This window comes from Pristis pectinata, chromosome 10 (genome assembly GCF_009764475.1).
Source record: "Pristis pectinata isolate sPriPec2 chromosome 10, sPriPec2.1.pri, whole genome shotgun sequence".
NCBI lineage: Eukaryota > Metazoa > Chordata > Chondrichthyes > Rhinopristiformes > Pristidae > Pristis > Pristis pectinata.
Window position 1 is genome coordinate 8842710 of NC_067414.1, and position 19124 is coordinate 8861833.

The 19124-nt window shown below is 45.0% G+C and overlaps 1 protein-coding gene across 1 annotated transcript in view; it reads left to right on the top strand.

The window, feature by feature from the left end:
- Window positions 1–19124, top strand: part of ddx43 (DEAD (Asp-Glu-Ala-Asp) box polypeptide 43) — a 57790-nt gene that overhangs the window by 35709 nt on the left and 2957 nt on the right. The window contains exons 10-15 of the mRNA XM_052024845.1: window positions 3448–3548; window positions 4151–4238; window positions 6386–6513; window positions 13057–13166; window positions 16750–16888; window positions 17966–18053. Coding sequence (XP_051880805.1) covers window positions 3448–3548; window positions 4151–4238; window positions 6386–6513; window positions 13057–13166; window positions 16750–16888; window positions 17966–18053 — 654 coding nt within the window. The remainder of the gene's footprint in view (window positions 1–3447; window positions 3549–4150; window positions 4239–6385; window positions 6514–13056; window positions 13167–16749; window positions 16889–17965; window positions 18054–19124) is intronic.

A 19124-nucleotide genomic window follows, 5' to 3' on the forward strand; every position in this document is an offset into this window, starting at 1 on the left:
ACCTCTACTTTTTGTGATATTTATTAATGACTTAGATGAGCGGGTGGAAGGCTGGGTTAGCAAGTTTGCAGATGACACAAAGATCGGTGGTGTTGTGGATAGTGTGGAGGGCTGTCGAAGCTTATAGAGGGATATTGATAGGATGCAGAGCTGGGCTGATAAGTGGCAGATGGGGTTCAGTCCAGAGAAGTGTGAGGTGGTACACTTTGGAAAGGCAAACTCCAAGGTGGAATACAAGGTAAATGGCAGGATTCTGGGCAGTGTGGCGGAGCAGAGGGATCTGGGGGTTCAGATCCACAAATCACTGAAAGTTGCCACACAGGTGGATAGGGTAGTTAAGAAAGTTTATGGGATGTTAGCTTTCATAAGTAGTGGGATCGAGTTTAAGAGCCGTGAAATAATGATACAGCTTTACAAAACACTTAGAGTACTGAGTCCAGTTCTGGTCGCCTCATCATAGGAAGGATGTGGAAACGTTGGAAAGGGTGCAGAGGAGATTTACCAGGATGCTGCCTGGATTAGGGAGTATGGATTATGGGGAGAGACTAAAGGAGCTAGGGCTGTTCTCATTGGAGAGGAGGAGGATGAGGGGAGACATGATAGAGGTATACAAGATACTGAGAGGAATAGATAGAGTGGACAGCCAGCGCCTCTTTCCCAGGGCACCAATGCTCAATACAAGAGGGCATGGCTTTAAGGTAATGAGTGGGAAGTTCAAGGGAGACGTCAGAAGGAGGTTTTTCACCCAGAGAGTGGTTGGTGCATGGAATGCGCTGCCAGGGGTGGTGGTGGAGGCTGATACGTTGGTCAAGTTCAAGAGATTGTTAGATAAGCTTATGGAGGAATTTAAGATAGAGGGATATGTGGGAGGAAGGGGTTAGATAGTCTTAAGAGTGGTTTGAAGGTCGGCACAACGTGGTGGGCCGAAGGGCCTGTATTGTTCTCTGGTTCTAAGCCCACTTTCCTACCTTTTCACCATAATCCTGGCTTCCCTTTCTGATCAGGATTCTGTCTCCATCTTACAAGGAATCTGCCCCCCAATGCTCTTTGTGGCAAGGGGTTCCAAAGACTCTACCTCTGAGAGAAGAAATTTTTGCTCATTTCAGTCTTAAATAGGTGCCCCCTAATTCTGAAGTCATGCACTCTGGTTCTGGACTCTTCTATAAGAGAATACATCTCAGCATTTATCCTCTCAAGCCCCCAAAGAATCTCACTTGTGTCAGTAAGATTGCCTTTCATTCTTCTGCACTCTACGATGAATGGAGTCCCAACCTGTTTGATCTTTCCTTATTATCCCATGTATGGAAGGACCAATCCTGGTGAATCTGCTTTGAATCACATCCAATAAAATAACGTCTTTCTTTAAATGGGACCAAAATTGTTTGCGGTATTGTAGATAGGGTCTCACTAGCATCTTGTTGAGTTGCAGTGAGACTACTTTTATACTTGACCTCCTCAAAGTAAGGGCTAACATTCCATTAGCTTTTCCTAATACTAGCTACATTTGTGTGCTAGCTTTCTGTATTTCATATAGTTGTCCAGATATGTATATAATCTAAAACACATATTTTTAGCCCACTGCACATCATGCACACATTTAGACTAATCCTATTTTATTTTCCCCACATTCCCCTCAACAAGCCCCAGATACACTAGGGGTAATTTACAGCAGCCAAATAAGTCAGACAAGAATTCTCCTTCATGAAGCTATGTTTGATTAAATTATGATTTTTCAAAATGTGCTGCTATTACCTCTTTACTAATTGATCCTAAATTTTTTTTTCCAACAATAACTGTTAGATATATCGGCCTTTTACCTCCATCCATTCCTGAATTGGAGTATTATGGTGCAATATTTCCAATCCTCTACTTCTCCAGAATCGAAGGATTGTTAGAAAGTTACAACCAATGCATCCACAAGGTGGCACAGTGGGGCTGCAGATACTGCCGCATCTTGCAGCTTCAGCAAGCCCGTTCAATCCTGACCTCCAGTGCTGTGTGTGTGTGTGGAGTTTGCACTATCTTCCTGTAACCTCATTTCTGTTTCTATATACCTTACTACTTTGTCCTTGTGATTTATTCCCTTGTAGTTCAAGGTAATTCAGGTACATCAGTGTTTTGAAAGTTACCACATTAAAGCCATTGTATAAAAACATCATGTGTTCAGACAACAAGTCTTTAACCTGAAATGCTAGCCCTTTCCACAGATGTAGCCTGACCATGCCTAACCAACATTTTCTGTTTTTAATTCAAGTGTCCACTTTTTTAAATTTTCGTAGTATAAATTCATGTTTTTGTTGGTTCTCTGTTGAGTTTATGAGTGGCTTTGGGAGATGCAATAATGTTTTCTTGCCTTTAAGTCATGCAGAAAGCATCTACCCACCTTTCTGGATAATTAATTAGTTAAATGTTTATTTTACCTTTGCTAAAATGTTTGTGGCAGTGCTGATGGCAAATACTCACAGGTGAAGCACACCAAAGCCTATTGGGGCTTCAAACTCCCTTTTCTCTGACCTGATGTTCCAAAAAAGTAGCTGAGTGAGGATCATCATCTTGTATGTTGTGGCAGCCATCAGCTAGTCGTAGATCTAACGTTACCCATACTGGGTACTTGTTCCTTGTGAACAAGCAAACACATCTTATCAGACACTGACAACCGAAGGGTAGTGAATTTCAGAGAGTGGCTTCACTTCCACTCAGTGTCCAAGCAAACCTTGATACAAGCTTGGAAGTTCTCAATGATCCACATTGCCCTTTCTTAATGATCCACATGATCCATCTCTTAATGATCCACATTGCCCTTTCAGCTTCTCCCTATATGATCAGTTATTAGTAAATTTTCAGCCCATGTATTGCTAGGCTTGATAGTCAAATCACAAAGTCTGAGATGACAGCATTCTTATTCATGCCCAGTAACATCTCAGTGGGACAGTGTGTTGCGGGTAGCATGTTATTAACATTTCTCAGCAGAATTTCAGCTTGAGATTACTCAAGAAGAAGGATCGTTAAATCAAACTTTTTCCCAGAGATTGTAGCTAGGTAAATGGAAAAACTGCCTCCAAAATGTCACCTTGTTAACATGGCTGTGTAATGGAGGCCAGAGGTGCATATCACCTCTTTTCTAGGGGTAGCTCTTGACTGTTAATTATATATCAATTGACTGGTGGGGTGAAAATAGTTGTGTCACATAGCATAATGTTGTGGGGGAGTGGAGTTTCACACTGGGGATTGTGAGAGTCATGTATGCAGATGCTATTCAGTAACTATTGTAAAATTAGACACTTTAGCATTTTATTTCCATCTGCTACATGCTTTCAATCTGCTGATAGAATTGTGCTTCACTATACCAATATCACACTGACCACCATACTGGAAAGGGCTATAATGCCCCGTATTGGGTAAATCCATAATTTTTCCTGCTAAGTTTATCTCATCTTCCTTTTAAAGGTGTTGGATGAGGCAGATCGAATGCTGGATATGGGATTTGAACCTCAGATTATGAAGATTATTTTGGACATACGACCGGATAGACAGACAATAATGACTAGGTATAAAATAGTACCAGATATACTCCAAGTAATTTTCTGGCAAAAAAAATCAAGCCTATGCAATTGATTGAAAAAATTTAATGCATGTTCTCTGTGCTTGATAGAGTGGCAGTAGAGGGATTTGAGGTGTTGCATAGCGAGTACAATGGCTGTAAGATTGGGACCCTGCTGCTGATTGTGCCCACATTGACAGCAGAGCCCATCAGGTTCATTCCATTGGCAGATTTAATAGCAGATAGCAACAATGAACGGTACTGTATCTTAGCACCATGGCCATCACTCTGGGGCATCAGTTATCCGTGGAACTCGGGTAGCTCAAATCAATTAACTCAAATCAATTCCCAGCTCTGGCAGAGATGCCAACTGGTAGCAGCTGCCCATAAAACTATATCCCAGCATTGCGTTCTTTCAGGGAACTGGTGAAATGGGGTAACATGAGCAAAGGCCACTGTTGTCAGCTGTATGCATAGAAATGCCTCTGCGTAGTTTGAGATCAGCCTTGCTTTCCCTTTACTGGAGCAGTTTGTAAGTACATTGAATTACATGCTGAGCTAGGGACACCACAGTTAACCCTTAGTTAACCCTTTCTCCTCCCACCCCAGTGCAACATGGCCTGATGGAGTTCGGAGATTATCCAAATCATATCTGAAGAATCCAATGATGGTTTGTGTAGGAACCCTGGATTTGGCAGTGAGTACAGGAAAACTTCTATTTGTTTCAAATAAAATTTGTTTTTCATTTGTTTCAACCTTCAGTACTTGAAAGAAAATTAATTTAATTTACATTGCAACAGCAGCATTGTAAAAGAGCACGTTGCTTATAAATGGAGATTTTTGCAAGTTTTGAAGTAGGTTAAGTATTTGATGTACCACATACAGCACCAGGATGCTGAGCTGTGTACAGAGCTACACACACCACCTTTGCAGGGGTTAAAAATTAGTTAAGGAGCTAGGATGCCCAAAGTTTTTTTTAAATACATTTGAGTATAAAACTCAGAAAGTCATGTTGCAGCTGTATAAAACTTTGGTCAGGCCACATTTGGAGTATTCTGTGCAGTTTTGGCCGTCCCATTATAGGAAGGATGTGGAGACTTTAGAGAGACTACAGAAGAAGTTCACCAGGATGCTGCCTGGATTAGAGAGTATTCGCTATAAGGTTGGACAATCTTAGATTGTTTTCTCTGGAGCATCAGAGGCTGAGAGGAGGCCTGATAAAACTTAAAAAAAAACTTCATTTACAGCATGGAAACAGGCCCTTCCAGCCCAAGGAGTCTGCGCCGCCCATTTTAAACCCATGTTAACCTACCCGTAAGTCTTTAGAATGTGGGAGGAAACCGGAGCACCCAAAGGAAACCCACACAGACACGGGGAGAACGTACAAACTCCTTACAGACAGCGACGGGAATCGAACCCCGATCGCTGGCGCTGTAATAGCGTCGCACTAACCACTACGCTACCGTGCCACCCCATAGAGGTTTTATAAGATTATGGGAGGCATGGATAGGGTAGATGGTCAAGGTCTTTTTCCCAGGATAGAAATGTCAAATACTGGAGGACACAGCTTTAAGGTGAGAGGGGGAAAGTTTAAAGGAGATGTGCAGGGTAAATTTTGTTTTACACGGAGAATGGTTGGACATGCTGCCAGGGGTGGCAGTGGAAGTAAATACAATTTTGGCATTTAAGAGGCATTTAGACAGGCACGTGAACAGGCAGCAAATGGAGGGATTTGGACCATGTGGACGCAGATAGGTTTAGTTTAATTTGGCATCATAGTCGGTGTGATCATGGGCTGAGGGGCCTGTTGCTGTGCTGTACTGTACTGTTCGATGCTCTGTGTAAATACAGAGGCAGTGAGCGTGAAGAGTGATAAAAGAAAGTGCTGTCAAAAATAAGATCAGTTTTCTGACCAGGGTGCCTTTATTCCAGAGATGCAACTTTGCTCCACCGACCCAGGAATCCCATGTGCACAACAAGTTTACACTGGTACCTTGTGGTGCTCGGATGTGTTCCCAGGAATGAGAGTGCTGAGGAAATGATTACTATAAGTAGGTGGAACCTGGTGCGGGTCCTCCCCCTCCCTGCTACTGTGATGGGAACCCAGTGTAAACCCGTCCTCCCCAGCTGCTGTACCGAGAAGCTGGTACAGACCTCTATCCTCTCTCGTGCTGCTGTGCCACACACTGCTGCCCTCCTAGCTTCCGTGTACCACTGTGCTGAGAACCTTAACACAAGCCACTGCCTTCTGCGCCCACCTCAATGAATCACCGTGGCTCGGCGTGAAGAGGTTGCCAGTGTGGGTGCACTGGGGTAAGTGGAGTGGTTGTCCAGTGCTGACGTGTGGGGCTTGGGACTACACCCTGGACAGCACGGGGAGTGTTGGGGATTGGCAGTGGCTCCTCTGTGGTGACCAGCTAGTGTGGGACACCCCACAGGATCCAGACAGTCTAAGAGGTACCGCCAATCCCCAACAATGGCCCAGACACACCGTGCCAGTCACAGTGTTGTCCTAAGCCCCAGGTCTCCGCATTGAGCGGCTGCATTGCTTGCCCCAACCTGCCCAAGACTAGTCTCTCCACTCCGAACTGTGGAGCGACTCATTGCTGGATTTGTGCCCATTTCCTGGAATGGCACACAGTGAACATACTTTTTTAAAGCATTGAGAGGTAACTCCCTTTCAGCATTCACACTGGAGGACCAAGAGTGCTAGAACGATCAGAGCTCTGCAGGGTAACACTGAGTGTAGTCGCAGTGTATACCTGTCAACAGAATGAATGTGTCTATAGAACAGACAAAGCAGGAGGGTACTTGTAGGATGATATTTAATCATGTTTCTTGCAGGCAGTAGAGACAGTGGAGCAAAATGTATTGGTTATCCCTGAAGAAGAGAAAAGAAGCTATACACTTCACTTCATTGAATGCATGAAACCTGAGGACAAAGTCATCATTTTTGTTGGAAGAAAGATCATGTAAGTACTGTGGCACCTGTGTGACAGCAGTGATTCTTCGCCTTTCCTTGAAATTAGTGCCTGGAAGTGTACCCCACTGTGATAAGACTATTGAACGGTTCCCTTATATGACAAGATGGACTCTAACCTCACGATGTACCTTAGAGCATAGAACAATTACAGCACAATTCAGGCCTTTTGGCCCACAAAGCTGTGCCGAACATGTCCCTACCCTAGAAATTACTAGGCTTACCCACAGCCCTCTATTTTACTCAGCTCCATATACCTATCTAACAGTTTCTTGAAAGACCCTATCGTATCAGCCTCCACCACCATTTCCGGCAGCCCATTCCATGCACTCACCACTCTCTGAGTAAAAAACTTACCCCTGACATCTCTTCTATATCTACTCCCCAGCACCTTAAACCTATGTCCTCTTGTGGCCACCAATTCAGCCCTGGGGAAAAGCCTCTGACTATCTACCCTATCAATACCTCTCATCATCTTATACACCTCTATCAGGTCCCCCCTCATCCTCTGTCTCTCCAAGGAGAAAAGGCCGAGTTCCCTCAACCTGCTTTCATAAGGCATGCTCCGCATTCCAGGCAGCATCCTTGTAAATCTCCTCTGCACCCTCTCTATGGCTTCCACATCTTTCCTGTAGTGAGGCGACCAGAACTGAGCACAGTACTCCAAGTGGGGTCTGACCAGGGACCTATATAGCTACAACATTACCTCCCGGCTCCTAAATTCAATTCCCCGATTGATGAAGGACAATACACCATATGCCTTCTTAACCACAGAGTCAACCTGCGCCGCCACTTTGAGCTTCCTATGGACTCGGACCCCAAGATCCTTCTGATCCTCCACACTGCCAAGAGTCCTACCGTTAAGACTATATTCCACCAACATATTTGACCTACCAAAATGAACCACTTCACACTTATCTGGGTTGAACTGCATCTGCCACTTCTCAGCCCAACTCTGCATCCTATCTATATCCCTCTGTAACCTCTGACAGCCCTCCAAACTATCCACAACACCCCCAACCTTCGTGTCATCCGCACACTTACTAACCCACCCCTCCTCTTCCTCATCCAGGTCATTTATAAAAATCACAAATAGTAAGGGTCCCAGTACAGATCCCTGAGGTACACCACTGATCACTGACCTCCACTCAGAAAATGACCCTTCAACAACCACTCTCTGCCTTCTGTGGGCCAGCCAGTTCTGGATCCACACTGCAATGTCCCCTTGGATCCCATGTCTCCTCACCTTCTCCATAAGCCGCGCATGGGGTACCTTATCAGATGCCTTGCTGAAATCCATATACACTACATCTACTGCTCTCCCTTCATCGATGTGCTTAGTCACATCCTCAAAAAATTCAATCAGGCTCGTAAGACAGGACCTGCCCTTAACAAAGCCATGCTGACTATTGCTAATCATATTATACCTCTCCAAATGTTCATAAATCCTGCCTCTCAGGATCTTCTCCATCAGCTTACCAACCACTGAGGTAAGACTCACCGGTCTATAGTTCCCTGGGCTATCCCTGCTCCCCTTCTTGAATAAGGGAACAACATCCGCAACCCTCCAATCTTCCGGAACCTCTCCTGTCTCCATGGATGACACAAAGATCATCGTCAGAGGCTCCGCAATCTCTTCCCTCACCTCCCACAGCAACCTGGGGTACACCTCATCCGGTCCCGGCAACTTATCTAACTTGATGCTTTCCAAAAGTTCCAGCACCTCCTCTTTTCTAATATCTACATGCTCAAGCTTTTCAGGCTGCTGCAAGTCCCCACTGCAATCCCCCAGATCTTTTTCCGTGGTGAATACTGACGTAAAGTATTCATTAAGTACCTCCGCTATTTCTTCCGGATCCATACACACTTTCCCCCTGCTGCACTTGATAGGCCTTATCCTTTCGCATTTCATCCTCTTACTCTTCACATACTTGTAGAACGCCTTGGGGTTTTCCTTGATCCTGCCCACCAAGGCCTTCTCATGTCCCCTTCTGGCTCTCCTAATCTCTTTCTTAAGTTCCTTCCTTTTAGCTTTGTACTCCTCCAGATCTCTAACATTACCTAGTTCTCTGTACCTTTTGTATGCTTTTCTTTTCCTTTTCGTTTTGACTAGATTTATTATAGCCTTCGTACACCACGGTTCCTGTATCCTATCACAACTCCCCTGTCTCATCGGAACATGTCTGTTCAGAGCCTTGTTGTGACCTTGCGCCTTATTGCACTGCACTTTCTCTGTAGCTGTGACGCTTTACTCTGTACTGTCATTGTTTTTACCTGTACTACATCAATGCACTCTGTACTAACTCAATGTAACTGCACTGTGTAATGAATTGACTTGTACAATCAGTATGCAAGACAAGTTTTTCACTGTACCTCCATACAAGTGACAATACTAAACCAATACCAATACAAGGACCCAGAGATTCTACATGGGGGAATAGCTGCTGTCAACAGAGAGGTGTTTGACCTATGATGATTGAGTTATTGTGACTGAGAGTGGCTTGGTAAATGCCATCAAAATGTTTCATTGCTCCTGTAGACAACAGCGTCTGAATCACTGCCAGGCACTAATCCACCTCAGGATGTGCAGTGATCAAATGCTTTGATTACAGAAAGATCCTCCTTACATTTCTGTGGTAGCTTTTTTGACCAAGGTGTTCAAAAGCATTTCAAAACTTAAACAGGTGCTATTGGGATGTAGTGCAGTTGTAATGTTTGCTATACCACAGCTAATCTGCGCACCACAGAGCTCATGATCAGTAACATGATAATGATCATCTAATTTGCATTGTTGGTTGAGAAATATCTATCAGCCAGGACACTGGAGAACTTCCCTTCTCATTACAGTGAGAGATGGGAATAAAGGAATTGTCTGGCTTTCCATAAGAATTAGATCCTCTCTCTGGCTGTTGACACTTGGTTCCTTCCTGTGTTTCAGTATTACATCAACAGGTTCAACAGAATAGTTTAAGTAACCAAAGATTTGACTTGATAGAGGTGTACAAGATGATAAGAGGCATCGATTGAGTGGACAGTCAGAGACTTTTTCCCAGGGCGACAATGGCTAACATGAGGGGCCATAATTTTAAGGTGACTGGAGGAAGGTATAAGGGGGATGTCAGGGGTAAGTTTTTTTTTACACAGAGTGGTGGGTGCGTGGAACGCACTGCCGGCAGAGATTGTGGGGGCAGATACATTAGAGACATTTAAGAGACACTTAGATGGCCACATGAATGATAGAAAAATAGGGGGCTATGTGGGAGGGAAGGGTTAGATAGATCTTAGAGCAGGATAAAGTGTCGGCACAACATTGTGGGCCGAAGGGCCTGTACTGTACTGTGCTGTGGTGTTCTATGGTCCCCACTCAACTTCAGAGGAAATGAAGCAGATGTGGGCCACAAGCCCTTCAAACCTGCTTCACCATTTGACATTGTTCCTCATCCTGCTCCTCATCTACCTTCCAACCCAAGTCCCCACATCCCTCAATGTCTCAGGTTCTATGTATCTCAGTCATGAATACACTCAATAACTGACTTAGAGAACTCCAAAAATATACAGCCCTCTGAGTAAAGAGATTTCTCCTTGCCTCAACATTAAATGGCTGACATCCTGAAAACAAGCCCTCTCTCGCTCCACATTTCCCGATCTGAGGAAACACCCTGTCAATCCATTCAGAATGATGTCCATCAGAGCGAGATCACTGCATCCTAGATTCAGGTGAGTGTAGGCCAATCTTAGTTGATGCCTTTTTATAAGGTAACCCTCACATTTTGGAATCTATACTGCTCCTCCAAGGGAAGTCTATCCTTCCTTGGGTACCATGACTAAAATGGCACGTTGTATTGCAGTTGTGGTCACACCAAACTCCACTACAATCGCAGCAAGACTTCCTTAATTTCGGCCAGCATACTATTGACATTCTTAATTGCTTGCTGTACCTGATTTGTTTACTTTCTGCACTCCATGAACTAGCGCACAAAGGTTCAGCAGTGCTAGGAGCAGTAGCTATGGTGAGGGCTCCCCGTGGGCGAATTTCATGGAGAAGAGACCTTCGTAATGCATCGTCCTTTTATCCCAGTGGGGTTTAGGATTTTAGAGTAGATTCAATAGTAGCTTTAAGTATATATATAAAAATAAGATCTAAGTGGAGCTAGTTGGATTAGTCTTTGCAACAATTCAGTTAAGCATAATGAGCCAAATGATCATATCCTGTGCTGTAAGATGTATGATTTTAAAATTAGAAAATGATCACTGGTCACCTGGTTTGGACTAAAAGTTCTTCCATTAAGCTCAAGACTTTTTTCAAAAAAAAACAAATATTTGCCCTTGAGTGAGAATTAGTGAGCTGTGTCCTTGATCCACTGTTGTCCTCGGGATCAAGGATTTCCAGGATTTTGACCCAGCAACAGTCAGACTGATACGTGACTTGGAGATGAGCTGGAATTTGCTGCTCTGTTGCACCTGCCCTTCTGCGGGGGCGGTCAGGAATTTGAGAGGGGCTGAGGAAAAAGTTTTACTGGAATTGATCCTGTAGGCTATGCTGTTAACGGAGGGAATAAAAGGTGGTGGGTGGATTGTCAATCAATTGGGCGTTGTCCTCAATGTTGTCGAGCTGCTTGAGAGCTATTGGAGCTTGAATCATATGGACCTGTGGGCGGTATTGCATCAAACTCCGGATGTATGCCTTTAAACACATACATCCATGATGTTCTCTGTCACCAGGCTCAAGGACAGCTTCCATCCCACTGTGATAAGACTATTGAACGGTTCCCTTATACGATGAGATGGACTCTGACCTCACAATCTACCTTGTTGTGACCTTGCACCTTATTGCACTGCATTTTCTCTGTAGCTGTGACACTTTACTCTGTACTGTTATTGTTTTTACCTGTACTACCTCAATGCACTCTGTACTAACTCAATGTAACTGCACTGTGTAATGAATTGATCTGTATAATCGGTATGCAGGACAAGTTTTTCACTGTACCTCGGTATAAGTGACAATAATAAACCAATACCAAGTTTCCAACTCCTTGGTCCCAACCAGCTCATCTTTGCCAAGGACGTACAGTCCTTCTGCCCCTCCATCCCACCGGACCACTTGACTGCTGACTTCAAATGTGAGCAAAGTGTGAGCATTTGGAATATTGTGAGTAATTTTGGGCCCCCTATCCAAGGAGAGATGTGCTGGCCCTGGAGAGGGTCCAGAGGAGGTTCACAAGAACGATCCCAGGAATGGAAGGCTTAATGTATGAGGATTGTTTGATGGCTCTGGGCCTGTACTGGATGGAGTTCAAGAGGATGAGGGGAGATCTCATTAAAACCTACTGAGTGGATGTGGATGCAAGGGCATAGCTTCAGAATAAAGGGACATCCCTTTAAAACTGAGATGAGGTGGAATTTCTTCAGCCAGAAGGTGGTGAATCTGTGGAATTCGTTGCCACAGACGGCTGTGGGGGCCAAGACATCTGGTGTATTTAAGGCAGAGGTTGATAGGTTCTTGGTTGTTAACGGGGTTGAGGATTACAGGGCGAAGGTGGGAGATTGGGGTTGAAAAATAAAATCAGCCTTGATTGAATGGTGGAGCAGACTCGGTGGGCCGAATGGCCTAATTTTGCTCCTATATTGTAATTTAATTTACAAGTTCCTCTTGATATCAGGATGTGGCATCCAGGAATTCCCAGTGGGAATCAGGGCAGAGTTCTCCACAGACTGGAGTCATACCTAGCGTAAAGGAAGATGATAGTGATTGTTCAAAGCCAGTCATTTTAACCCCAGGTTCCTAAGCGGGAGTTCCTAAGGACCATTTCCTAGACACGTGCATCTTCAGCCACTTCATCAATGACCTATATCATAAAGTTAGTAGCAGGTGTGTTTGCAGATGATTCCACAGTGCTTAGTTCCATTCAAAACTCCTAAAATATACAACAGTCTGTGCCCACGTTACAAATTCAGACTCGGCTTCATTAGAAATGAAGCAGCATCGAGAAGAGGGCACGGCCCAGATGGTGGGGGTCCCCAGTGATGGATGTCGCCTTCCTGAGATGTCGCCTCTTGCAGATGTCCTCAATGGTGGGGAGAGCTGTACCCATGATGGAGCTGGCTGAGTCCCACCACTCTCTGTAGCCTCTTGCGTTCCCATGCATTGGAGCTTCAATACCAGGCTGTGATGCAAACCATCTGTAGGAGTTTGTCAACTACTGATAACCCATTGGTTTCTGATTTCACTGTGTTTTATAGTGAACTTTCAGTGTAAATGCAGGACAAATGTTTAGGGCCAACAGGGCAAGAAGAAGCAACCAAATGTATGTTAATTTAAAATGTAGTATGTTACTCTGCAGAAGATGATGATGGAGCCAATATTGTCCTGAATTGGCAGTTAATCTGTGCAGAGTACTTGATGCCGGAGGTTAATGTAGGTAGAACCGTACCGCCCACTTACTCACAGTTTCAACAGGAGGGCGTTCAGAACAATGTTTTAGTCTGAGTGTATTTGGTGGATGGGGATTGATGTTGTGAATTTATCTTGTTCTAGAGTTGATGACTTATCGAGTGATTTCAGCCTGCAAGGGATCCCAGTCCAGTCTCTTCACAGTGATCGGGAACAGTGTGACCGAGAACAGGCACTCAAAGATTTCAAGGAAGGTATGTTAAAGGGTAATTTCTGAAACCACAGCTCACTTTGGGTTGAGGCATTATTCCATCAAATAAAAGACTTAGGCACCTTTTGGGGAAAACTGAGCTCTTGATGAATCTTGAAGTAAGTAGACTTAACTTTTAGTTATTTCTCATCCTCTTTCTTTGATACTCTCTTGCTCACCTTGTTGTGTGGAGACTGTTAACTCATTTTCAAGTGTGTGAGGATGCTCAACAGTGACCATGCACTGATGAGGTTGTGTCATGTTACCAAACTCCAGAACAGAGCCCCTCCCTATCTCTGTATTCCTGGTGTACTGATCTGAATTAATTCTAGGTTAGTGAGGAGGAAAGTTTGTGAAGGAGATTGGGTTGTTGACACCATTTGGATGTATTGCTAAAGCATTCATCAAATAACCCCTTGTTTTCTCCAACAGCCCCACCTGTTCAAACGGGCCTTTCTTAGCTATTGTGAATACTCCTGTAATTAATGCATTCTGACAGATTATATTAACTCCACTTTGCTCGAACCGGTGGATTAATTGTCTACTGCTGGAGGCGATGACGTTGAAGATTGTCACCCCACTGAGTGAGAGGGGTAATAAGGCAGAGTATTTGGGATGAGAACTCCGGAGGAGGCTGCTTGAACAACTGTGATGTAGAGAGTGCAGGGGAAGAGTGGAGGGTCCTGAGGCCCAGGGTATGGATGCAACAGGAGCGGGGGAGGAGAGAGTCGAAAGGAAAGGTCTCTGTAGGGCGGGAGAGGTTATAATCACAACATGCAAGATAACAAGTCTGAAGACGGTATAACTGGAGAGCGATCATCAAGGAATGTGAAGTTCAAATACCAGAACCGGTGAACAATTGGTTTTGCTGAACTTGGTGGTGGTGCTAGTCTTGTTGCCGTGATGATTTATACAGTTTGAGGGTGCTGATTGTGAAGACTGAGTTAAGTTTCTGTTCCTTCATCTTGCCTCTCCCTTGAGTGTTTGACTAGTTATGCAGGGAAGTGTCCTCCGGCTCTTTCGGTGCCACTCTAAGACACCCGACTTAATCAGTCTGGATACCTGAAGCCATTTCTTGAGGACAGTAATGATTTACTTAATGAGAGCCCACGTTGATGCATTGGTTTCATTTCACCAAATATTAGGTGTCCGGAATCATGAGCCAATTGGTGTGAGGGTAGATATTGTTCACCTGCTTCTTGTTTTCGTGGGACAGAGCACGTACTGAGCACTGGTACAAAAGGAAATCTTCGTGAGCCATGCCAGGAAATCGGGCATCAAGCATAGCATAGCCATGAGCAAGGATAGGAGCAGATGATGGGGGAAGTATTTAATTGGGGGAGGGCTAATTATGATGGTATTAGGCAGGAACTTGAGAACGTAAATTGGGAACAGATGCTCTCAGGGAAATGCACAGTGGAAATGTGGACGTTATTTAGGGAACACTTGCATGGGGTTCTGGATGGGTTTGTCCCACTGAGACGGAAAGTATGGTAGGGTGAAGGAAACATGGAGAGGTGGAACATTTAGTCAAGAGGAAGGAGGAAGAAGGAAGAATCCTTAAGGTTTAGGAAGCAAAAGGGGACATGAGAAGGCCTTGGTGAGTAGAGTTAAGGAAAACCCCAAGGCGTTCTACTCATACGTGAAGAACAGGAGGATGACTGGAGTGAGGGTAGGACCGCTCAGGGATAAAGAGGGAAGCGTGCCTGGAGGTGGAGGAGGTAGGGGAGGCCCTTAATGAATACTTTGCATCAGTGTTCAGCAGGGAGAGGGACTTTGACGAATGTGAGGTCAGCGTAGAACAGGCTAATGTGCTGGAACATGTTGAGGTTAAGAAAGAGGTAGTGTTGGAGCTTCTGAAAAGCATTAGGATAGATAAGTCCCTGGGGCCAGATGGGATACACCCCAGGTTACTATGGGAAGCGAGGGAAGAGATTACTGGGCCGTTGACGATGATCTTTGCGTCCTCACTGGCCACAGGAGTGGTGCCAGAGGATTGGAGGATGGCAAATGTTGTTCCGTTGTTCAAGAAAAGTGATAGGGATAATCCCAGGAATTATAGACCAGTGAGTCTTACATCAGTGGTGGGCAAACTATTGGAGAGGATTCTTAGGGACAGGATTTACAAGCATTTGGAGAAGCATAGCCTTATTAGGGATAGTCAACATGGCTTTGTGAGGGGCAGGTCGTGCCTCACAAGCCTGACAAATTGATGAAGGTAGAGCAGTGAATGTGGTGTACATGGACTTTAGTAAGGTGTTTGACAAGGTTCCCCATGGTAGGCTCATCCAGAAAGTCATGAGGCATGGGATACATGGAAACTTGGTTGCATGGATTCTGAGTTGGCTCGCCCACAGAAGGCAGAGGGTGGTAGTAGATGGCTATTTTGCCTGGACGTCAGTGACCAGTGGTGTTCTGCAGGGATCTGTTCTGGGACCCCTGCTCTTTGTGATTTTTTTCATTTATAAATGACTTGGATGAGGAAGTGGAGGGATGGATTAGTAAGTTTGCAGATGACACGGAGTTTGGAGGGGTTGTGGATAGGTAGAAGGTAGAAGGTTGTTGTAGATTACAATGGGATATAGACAGGATGCAGAGTTGGGCGGAGAAGTGGCAGATGGAGTTCAATCCAGAAAAGTGTGAAGTGATACACTTTGGAAGAATGAATGAAGGCGGAGAACAAGGTTAATGGCAGGATTCTTAAGTGTGGAGGAACAAAGGGATCTTGGGGTCCAAGTCCATAGATCCCTCAAAGTTGCCACGTGAGTTGATAGGGTGGTTAAAAAGGTGTTTTTCCCAGGACAACAATGGCCAATACCAGAGGACGTCTGTTTAAGGTGAGTGGAGGAAAGTTTAGGGGAGATGTCAGGTAGGTTTTTTTTTTACACAGAGTGTTGATTGCCTGGAACGCACTGCTGGGAGAGGTGGTAGAGGGGGATACAATAAGGACATTTGAAAGACTCTTGGATAGGCACATGGATGTAAGAAAAGTGGAGGTTATGGGCTGTGTAGGAGGGAAGGGTTAGATTGATTGTGGAGTAGATTTATATAGGTCGGCACAACATCGTGGGCCGAAGGGCCCATACTGTGCTGTACTGTTCCATGTTCTATATCTCTCACAAGTTGTTGAATGTGGTCACATAGAACTTTGCATATTAAATGAACTGGTACCATTGGTGTTGAGGGTAAAAAGCTCCTGCTTCCTCGTGGGAATGTTTAGGATAAGGTGCAAGCCAGTGTGTGGAGAAGCTGTGGGGATCCAGCAACTGGGGAAATGCTCTCCCATCTCCTAATCAGTCCCAAGAAGCTGATGAGCTGCTGATGCCACATCAGCAAAGCATCAGTGACCTGTCAGATCACTGTGTCCACAGGGAACCAAGTTCAGAGAGAAGGTGGGGGAAAGGGATGGGCATGAGGAGAGACTGAATCCATAACGGTGTGTAGGTGTCTGGGTCTGGACTGGGATGGAAGGGTCAAGGACTGAGTCCAGTGTGTGTGGTGGGGAGGGAGGGAGGGACGGAGGAGTTATCTGAAATGTATTTGGTGCCAATCTCTTCAAGGTAACTAAGAGCACCTCTTCCCCACAGGGAGAGTTCGGATTCTTATTGCCACAGATCTTGCTTCACGTGGCCTCGATGTGCACGATATCACACACGTGTTCAATTTCGACTTCCCTCGCAACATAGAAGAGTACGTGCACAGGATCGGGCGGACTGGTAGAGCAGGGTAGGTACAGCTTTGTGCTGGAGTGGGCACAAGGTGCATCGCTGAGTCATGCCTCATTCCATCCTCTCTACCTGTCAGTCAGTTGTGCATCCTGTCACTCACTGCTGTGTGCTGCCGTCCTTATTGCTCCTCTATTCTGTAAGTATTGTAGCAGAAAGACATTGCTTGTGCCTCCCCCTGCCCCACCAGCCCATCCCTGCAACTCAGTACTAGGTATAGAATTCAAGATTGATTCCCAAAACGTTGGTGATCCCAGGTATTTGACTTAAGTTATCCTGTACCGACGTCCAATAAAGTGAACAAGTCAGGCTGATGCTTAATAACAAATACCTTTTACTTTTTATATTGCTCTGTTAAACTGGGTCGGCCACATGTCTGCTCTGAGTTTATCCACGCTTAGATCTGCAAATTTAGGCAGTTTTGAAATAACTGCCATCTCTGACCAGTGTGGGCAATTCCTGTTCTCTGCTTATTGGCTTCTTCCAGTGACCCATTCCCATCCATTCGAGCCTTGTAGTCTTTGTCATGTCATGGATAGATGACGGTAGATCATGGAAATCATAAAGGTATATCATAGACCTCAACTGGTTCTGCAACTGGTGAATATAAAATTGGCCCAGACTCTTTAAAAACAGCTGGAGGGAAAATGATTAACTCCAGAGTCCTTCAGCCAACTTTAAACTGCTTCATACTGGCGCTCTAGTCTTTCATCCTGATGACAGCTTGAACCTCAGTCTGTCATTAATCCTTTCACATCACTGGTGCTGTTTTGAATCGTGCTCAGATATTTAAGCAACTTCACCACCTAAGTACCACTCTAACCCTTATGGTCGGTGGCCCGATCTTTCACTTGCCTCGTGTTTAGAACCAGCTAATTCCCATGGGTTGTCGGTGTGGAAACACCAGCCCATTGTCCCTATGACCAGGGGAAGGAACAACCACTTGTCTTCTCCACTTTTCACGACCGGGCAAGTTGTAAGCTTCCTTTCAGTGCCGTACAGTTCCCACTGCTTAATCCAGATCCTCAGGATGTTGGGGATTCACTTTTGTTTGAACTGTGCTCTGTTCTCTTTTCAGTCGTAAGGGGCAAGCTATAACTCTCGTTACAAGGAGCGACTGGAGATTTGCTGCCGAGTTGGTTGTAATTCTGGAACGAGCGAGTCAGGTATATTTCCGTAGTTCTGTTGGCATTGCACGTCGGTGATTCGGTGATCAATTTGGCCTGCTTTCCTGTCCCATCAGAAGGAATAGGTGAAGGGGCTTTGTTTAGTAAGGGCACCGAAGGTTACAGGGAGAAGGCAGGAGAATGGGGTTGAGAGGGAAAAATAAATCAGCCATGTTCGAATGGCAGAGCAGATTCAATGGGCTGAATGGCCTAATTCTGCTCCTATGTCAATGTAAGCTGAGCACCAGTTGCTGTGTGAAGAGTTAGGATGAAGTGATGTACCAGCTTATTGCTGAAAAGCTTAAAAGGGAGATCTACTTCCAACACAGCTTCTGCACCCCATCTTTCATAAGGTGAACAGCTGAAGGAAAACCTTTCAGCTGGGACTGTGCCGTTCCTCAACATCATCCAATCCAATGTTTCAGTCAATAGATAAACTGCGTTCGCTCATGATGACCTGAATTGGATGTATCCAGCGTTACAAGACACGTTTGAAGACATGCACCTGAAGGATTAAACGTCTGGGGCACTAGGGAAGGCTGAGGGGTGACCTGACACAGGACATTGAGATTATGAAAGGATTTGGTTGGTTAGATTTGCAGAATACCAAGATTTTTGCAGACGATACCAAGATTGGTGGAGTTGTGAATAGTGTAGAAGACTGGCGATGGATACAGCGTGATATAGATCAGCTGCAGATGTGGGCAGAGAAGTGACAGATGGAGTTTAACCCAGATAAATGTGAGGAGTTGCACCTTGGTAGGACTAATGTCAAGAGGCAGTGCACTCTTAAGGGCAAGACCCTTAACAGTGTTGAAGAGCAGAGAGACCTTGGGGTGCAAGTCCATGGCTCATTGAAAGTGGCTACACAGGTAGACAGGGTGGTTAAGAAGGCTCATGGAATGCTTGCTTTCAGTAATCGGTGTATTGAGTACAGGAGTCAAGAAGTTATGATGCATCTCTATAGAACTCTGGTTAGGCTGCATTTAGAGTATTGCGTGCAATTCTGGTCACCTCACTATAGGAAGGATGTCGAGGCTTTAGAGAGGGTGCAGAGGAGGTTTACTAGGA